Source organism: Nematolebias whitei, chromosome 8 (genome assembly GCF_014905685.2).
Source record: "Nematolebias whitei isolate Nwh7 chromosome 8, NemWhi1, whole genome shotgun sequence".
Classification (NCBI taxonomy): Eukaryota; Metazoa; Chordata; class Actinopteri; order Cyprinodontiformes; family Rivulidae; genus Nematolebias; species Nematolebias whitei.
In genome coordinates this window covers 2,837,397-2,844,347 of record NC_056505.1, presented here as the reverse complement: position 1 = coordinate 2,844,347, position 6,951 = coordinate 2,837,397, and the positions used below count along the sequence as shown (strand labels likewise).

The 6,951-nt window shown below is 46.1% G+C and overlaps 1 protein-coding gene across 1 annotated transcript in view; it reads left to right on the top strand.

Moving 5' to 3' along the window:
• Window positions 1–1,664: 1,664 nt before the first annotated feature.
• adam9 (ADAM metallopeptidase domain 9) overlaps window positions 1,665–6,951 on the top strand; it is a 16,938-nt gene continuing 11,651 nt past the window's right edge. The window contains exons 1-3 of the mRNA XM_037679992.1: window positions 1,665–1,692; window positions 2,382–2,482; window positions 3,136–3,194. Coding sequence (XP_037535920.1) covers window positions 1,665–1,692; window positions 2,382–2,482; window positions 3,136–3,194 — 188 coding nt within the window. The remainder of the gene's footprint in view (window positions 1,693–2,381; window positions 2,483–3,135; window positions 3,195–6,951) is intronic.

Genomic DNA, 6,951 nt, shown 5'->3' with positions numbered 1-6,951 from the left:
TGTTGTGTTTGTGTTGTTTGTGTTGTGTTTGTGTTGTGTTTGTGTTGTGTTTGTGATCTGCAGTGACTGGTGTCATTTTTCTTCTTTAACAGTACTTGATTGTGTTTCCAATAGTTTATTGGGTTTATGAGCTTATCAGTAGTTAGTATCTTACCTGCAGTGGACTGTGGTCAAAGGGATCTCAGGCTGAAGAGTCTCGAGTGAAATTGTCCTGGAGGACGTGAGCTTTCATCACAACAACATTCTTTTTGACCATCTGTGTCATGGAGCAAACGAGTCCATCAGGGGAACCCAGATCTTCTCCTCAGGTGTTCCTTGACCCGAGAGTACACATAATCCCTCCATAGAGTTCTAGGTCTGCCCTAGGGTTCACACCCTGTGGACTGGGCCTGTAATACCTCCTGACGGAGTTGTCTACATCAGATGGTTGAACCTCCTCAGCTGAGTCGTTGGGATGAGGAGGAGCAGCAGCTCTCCTCCGAGCTCCATCTGGATGATGGAGCTCCTCACCTGACCTGAGGCTGAGCCCATCTGCCCTACGAAGGAAGCTCAGGTTTTAGAGCTGCTTGGGTCCAGGATCTGGTCCTCAGTCCTGATGGTTACTTTTCATTTTTAACTTTGTTAATGTGGTACATTTGTTTGTTTGTTTGTTTGTTTCACATGAGATCAGTCCATCATCTGCTGCCGGCGGCTCCAAAATGTCAGAACTGTCCCTTTAAGGCCGTGTGTGTCACTTCTTGAACGTTGTGCGTTAAGCTGCTTAGTGTCGAGTATTAGTGGTGACTCTGAGAGGAAGTACTCCCTGTGTGTGTGTGGGTGTGGGCGCGCACGTGTGTGTGCGCGTGTGCGTGCGTGCGTGCGTGTGCACACAAACCTTACATTTCTGTTGAGTCAACAAGACTTGAATAACACTCTTAGTTGTCTTAAAGACCAAATAGTTACAGGAACTCACACCCTCTCTCTTACTCACTCTCTCTCTCTCACACACACACACACACAAACAGCTGGCTCAGCAGCTGTTTGTCTGGATCCTGGCTCATCCGGTGGTTTCTCCTCCGCTCGGAGCGAAGCCGTGAGCCTGTTGATTTATTTCGTGTCACTTGTCGCTGCTCGGCCCTCGTTTGTAACGTTGACCCTTTAAATCTTCAGATTTGTGTTTTCCGCGGGAACAGGAGACCACTGTTTGGAAACAGCCCTGTGGTCAGGCGGTCTGGGCGTGACCTTTGACCTTCGTCTGAGGATCACAAACCAGCTTCGTGTTTTACAAGTTGGAACAAGAACAACAGGCTTTACTCTTTTTTTAGCCACTAAATTTGTTTATATTTACATTATTTTGTTGTTTGTCTCAGTTTTATCGGGACAATAAATCATCGTGTGTTAAAAGCAGATGAGTCCAACATCAGGTGATCAGAGTTTGTAGAACCTCCTTCAGTTTGGTCCAGGCTGGTGGACCCACATTTTTCTCCTGAATCCTTTGGTCCACAAGGAGCCCAGACCATCAACCTCTACTGCCGTGCTGACGGCTGGGAGGAGCTGTTTGCTGCAGTGCATTCTGGGTAAAGACCTGTCTTCTGGTCTGGTTCTGCCCCTGAAGTTTTGTGGTTCCTTCAGATGAAAGGTTCCAAACTGAAGTCGTGCTGAAATGTTTGTAGAGAGAAGAGGCCATGACCTTTGACCTGCTGACTGAAGCCTGTAGAGTCACTGCACGGTCTGACCTTCAGGGTGAATCAGCTGTGAAAATAGTTATCGGTCTTAAATGTTTTCCACTTGTGAACGATCTTCCGCTCTGATGAACGTTTGGAAATGACCTTTGACCCTTCCCAGAGTGATTGGCAGCTCCTTTATTTTTAAATTAACGGGAATCGAACCAGTGAACCGTCGGCCCTCTCTGAAGCGGTGGTGAAGACAAAGACGCCGAGCAGGAAACGGACTCCACGATTGGCAGGAAGGTGGAACCGAACGAGCTCAGCGTCTTCAGACCGTCTTCTCTGATTAAGACCAGACCGCGTCGGGGTGTTAGGTGCTCGTGTGATTCCTTGGCTGCAGGCGGGCCCACGGGTCGTCTGGAGTTGCCATGGTTACGGATTAACACGCCCACACTCGGAGGTGGCGACCGTGCGAACAGATGGAGACTCTCGGGCGTCTCTGAGGACATCAGATTAGTTTCTCGTTTATCGACAATTTTATTGAATTATTTTCTTGTTTTAGGCAAACAGAGTTTTAATGAAGTGTTCCCAGTGACTGATGGGATATTTTGCTAACAGGCAGGTAAACCATTATTACCTGCCTTCACCTTTCAGTGGGGGGCGGTAAATGTTTGATTCCTGTGAGCTTTGAGGACGAAGAAACGTCTCAACGTTTCTTTCTTTTCTCTTCTGCAGACTCTCGGCAGACGGAGCATCTGTCCTCCCATCAGCTGACCGTCCCCCGACCAGTCGGAGGCCGGGCGAGGAGGGACGCCGGCGGCCGACCGCCCAATCAGGTGCTGACTTTTCTCCTCTGGTTTTCAAATGTGTTCGACCGTTAACTTCACAATCATCTCCCGACGAGATGCGATGAAACGATCGTCTGCCAGCGTTTACAGACCGCTCTTTGTCTAAAGCTGTCGCTGTAACTGTTTGGAGTCACCTCTGTTAGCAAAATATCTTGAATGAACCTTTCTGGAAGTAAGCGATGGTACACGTTCCAAAATAAAGGTCTAATTTTTGTGTGCACGGCCTCAGTACAGCGGCCCCCACATCGAGGATCTGCTGAAGACGGTCTAAACCAGTTTTCAGTAAATCCACGGCCCGTCAGGTTTAGAGCTGGTCTGGGTTTCTGCCGGAGCTGGTGTGGACTGTTTGAACGTTTGGAGGCTCTCCGGTGGATCCTGTTTGGAAATGTCTCCAGCAGCCATGACAGAGTCCAAGACCAGAACAGAACTGTTGCATCCAAAAACTGGAGACCGATTTGTAGGAAGCATCAGAGGTCAAAGGTCAGAGTTAACCCGGGGTCAGCAGCTGACGGTTTATCATGAAAACGAGTCGGTTTGAACGAGTTCTTGCTGTTGGACCTGATCCAGAAACCCTCAGAGATCCGCTCTGCTGGGACAGTGGACAGTCTGTCTCCTCCTAACGTCTCTTTGTGTCTCTGCAGGCGTCCTTCGTTATCAGAGTGGACGGAAACGATCACGTCGTCCATCTGCAGAGAAACACGTAAGTTTCTGACTTTACTCCTCAGGAACTGAGAACTTCTGATCCTCGTTCATATAAAATAACTCGTGTTGACGGGCCTTCGGGTCAGAACCAGCTGAAGAACTCCAGCTGCTAAAATAATAAAATAAAAATACAGATTTAGCAAAAAACATCCGCTGCTGTTCAGACTCGGGTGGAGTCAGAAGTCCGACTTTTCCTTTGAAGTGGTTCCAGTTCTGGATCGCGGGTGGTCCCAGTTCCAAACAGCGACGGTCAGAATGTCTAAAAGGACTGGTTTCAAATTAAAAGCCTGCTACTCCTTGAAGGAGTGCATGTCACCCGCCACCTTTCGTGCCAGAGCTTAAGATGATCTTATGGTGAGAGACGAAGGTCGAGCTGTTTGGACCAAACCTTGTAAGAAAGTGGACGACTCTCAGCTACTACCACATGAAGTTTGAGCTCTGGTGGGCAACATGCATTCGTTATAACTCAGACACGATGAAATAATCATCAGTGCTGTCAGCTCTTATTTTGTCAGGCTGCTGATTCAACGAGCACAATCTGAAGATGATGTTTTCTCCAGCCTGGAATCAGTTTTTATCAGTTCGTGGATAAAACGTTTAGTTTCTCGTCAGTCAGAGGCTTTTATTCCAGACGAAGACTTCGGCTCGCTTCACGACACAAAACGGATAACAAACAGAAAGTTGTTGGAAAATAACTCCCACAACAGGAAGCAACATCTGAGGAACAGGAAGTGACTTAAGACGACATCATCTTCATCAACTTTAGCAGCTGCGTTCAGATTTGGATCAAACCAACAACCTCAGCAACAATAGCTAAAGGCCAAGAGTAGCAAAACACGAACCAAAAGTAATTTAAAAAAACATCTGTCACTTTAAGTAACAATTTTTTAACTAAAAGTAACTTAACAATTTGCAAACACATGTTAAAACTAGCAAAACGCTTGCTAAACAAAAGTGTACTTAAAAGCTAAACGCATGAAAAGACTAGCTATAAGCTAAAAGTAACAAAGGTTATTCATAGATAAAAGAGCTAAAGGCTAGCAAAAAGCAATAAGTTAGGTTAAAATGGATTATATGGTTGCTTTAAGTTGCAAATTGCTAAAAGCTAAACTAGAAAAGCATCACAGCATCAAAAGCTAGCTAAAATCTACTTTGTTACCAAGAACTAACTAAAAGGTAAATGTAGCAAAAGCAACTAAAACCTCAAAGTAACAAAAGGTTAGCTAGAAGCTAAAAAAAAAAAACAAAGGTCCGGCTAAGAGCTAAAAGTAGCAAAAGACTAGCTAGAAGTATCATAAGAAAACTAAACTGGAGCAAGTAGCTGAAGCTGATTTTCAAAGTTCTGAACGTGTTTCTACGAGTGTAATGTTTGTAAATCTAATGAAATATTTTATTTATTAACTTTATTGAACCAGGCAAATCACAGATCTTTTGTAAGGGAGGCCTGAGCCTGAAGGCAGACTAACATGCCACGCAGCACGGAGAGAACATGCAAACTCCACACAGAAAGACCCACGTTCAACTGGGGATTGAACCCAGGACCTTCTTGCTGTGAGGCAACAGTGCTAACCACTGATCCTAACTCTGAGCCTAGTTTGAAAAAAAGAAAAGTTACAAATCCAAACTTGATATCTTCTATTTCCTGAAGGAGCCGAAAACGTTCTGAGTCATCGTTTCCACGATGAGTCAGAACGTTTTGTTTGTCTTAACGTTCTTAACTCAGACATTCTTCCTCTGATTTTATCTTCAAATGGTGTCCCCATTGAGTTTGTTGATTCCTACAAATACTTGAGCATCTTGGTCGACTCACATCTCTCTTTTAAGCTCCACGTGGAAAATAGTAAAGAAACTGAAAGTTCAACTGGGTTTCTTTTTCAGAAACAGATCCTGTCTAACTATGAACCCTGAGGAACGCCTTGTATCTGTGACTTTCCTTCCCTCCAGTGATCACGGTGACATTATTTACATGAACGCTCCTACAAGAACCCTGCAGATGTTGGATGCTGCAGATGTTGGATGCTGCAGATGTTGGATGCTGCAGATGTTGGATGCTGCAGATGTTGGATGCTGCAGATGTTGGATGCTGCAGATGTTGGATGCTGTCTATCATGGTGCACTAAGATTCATAACTGGCTGTAACTACCGTACCCACCACTGCACCCAGTATCCACTGGTTAACTGGTCATCATTAACTTCACAGACTCTCCCACTGGTACATCTTCATCTTTAAATCACTTCCTGGTCTGCTGCCTTCATACATCTCCTCCTACATGTCTCTGTGTGAGTGCAGCTACAGCGTGCGCTCTCAGGACATCATTACCTGCAGTGTTCCCTCAGTGAGGACTGAACTAGACAAAAGGACCTTCTCCTGCTCCGCTCCTGTTTCCTGGAACATCTTGTAAAAACATCTGAAGCTCTCGACTTTTGACCTCTCTAAGTGGCTTCAAACATCTGTTCAGTTCCTGTTTTTAGTTTTCTACATTCGCCTTATAATCCAGCTGTTTTGTTGTTGTTTTTTTGTCGCTACTTTTTCCTTTTGGTTGCCATTTTATTTTAATTTGTAAAAAGAAATAAATAAATGTGCACGCCTCTTTTATGAATGTCCACTGTTGTCATCACTCTTTGTTAAACCAGGTCTCTCTTGTAAATGAGTCCCTGAGGCTCAGTGGCATTAACCTGTAGAAATAAAGGTTGAAAAATGAACAGGAGCTGCTGTTTCTGCAGGAACACGACTTCATGTTGTCAGAACCGCCTCAGATCGTCGTATCGGAGTGTTTTTTATCAACACCTGATACGAGGTCTTCACTCGGCGTTTCTCATCTCGCTGCGTTCGGCTGATAAGGACGTGCTGACGGGCCTCCTCAGACAATCTGCTTCGCTGTTTGTTTTCAGCGTGACGACGTGCAGCCCGACCGGACCACACGTGGAAGGAATCTGCACCAACACTTCAAAACTGTCCTGTTGTTTTTTATTTCTGCTCCTTTTGACAAACAGAACAAACCCTGACAGCAGTGGGTAGAGCTGCCACCTCTCATGAGCAGGTCGTCTGTTCAAATCCCAGCCGGGGCCGTTCTGGGTGGAGTTTGCATGTTCTCTCCGTGCTGCGTGGGTTTTCTCCAGGTGCTCCAGTTTCCTCCCACAGACCAAAAACATGCATGTTAGGCTGATTGGTGACGCTAAATTGTCCCTAGGTGTCCCTGTGATGGACTGGAGACCTGTCCAGGGTGTCCCTGTGATGGACTGGAGACCTGTCCAGGGTGTCCCTGTGATGGACTGGAGACCTGTGATGGACTGGAGACATGTCCAGGGTGTCCCTGTGATGGACTGGAGACCTGTCCAGGGTGTCCCTGTGATGGACTGGAGACCTGTCCAGGGTGTCCCCCGCCCCTCACACAGTGATAGTTGGATATGGGCACCAGTGACCCCCGCAACCCAAAAAGGAAGAAGCGAGTAAAGATGATGGATATAAATCTAACGTTCCTCAGAGGAATGCATATCGCCCTCCAGCTGTGTAAATGGAGCTCTACTCTGTAGCTCAGCGTGCGTGTCGAGGATGACGCTCTGCTACTACCACACCCAGTGTTGGCTGAAAATCTGTCAGATCAGCCGAGTTCTGTTTCTCTAAAGACTCAGAACTGGAACAGGTTGGTCCTGAAGACCCTCAGGGGAACTCTCATCAGCACCAAGAAACCAGATGCTGTTGTTTACTTGTTGTTGTTTACCGGTTCAACCTGTTTCAAACACTTTGCTAACGA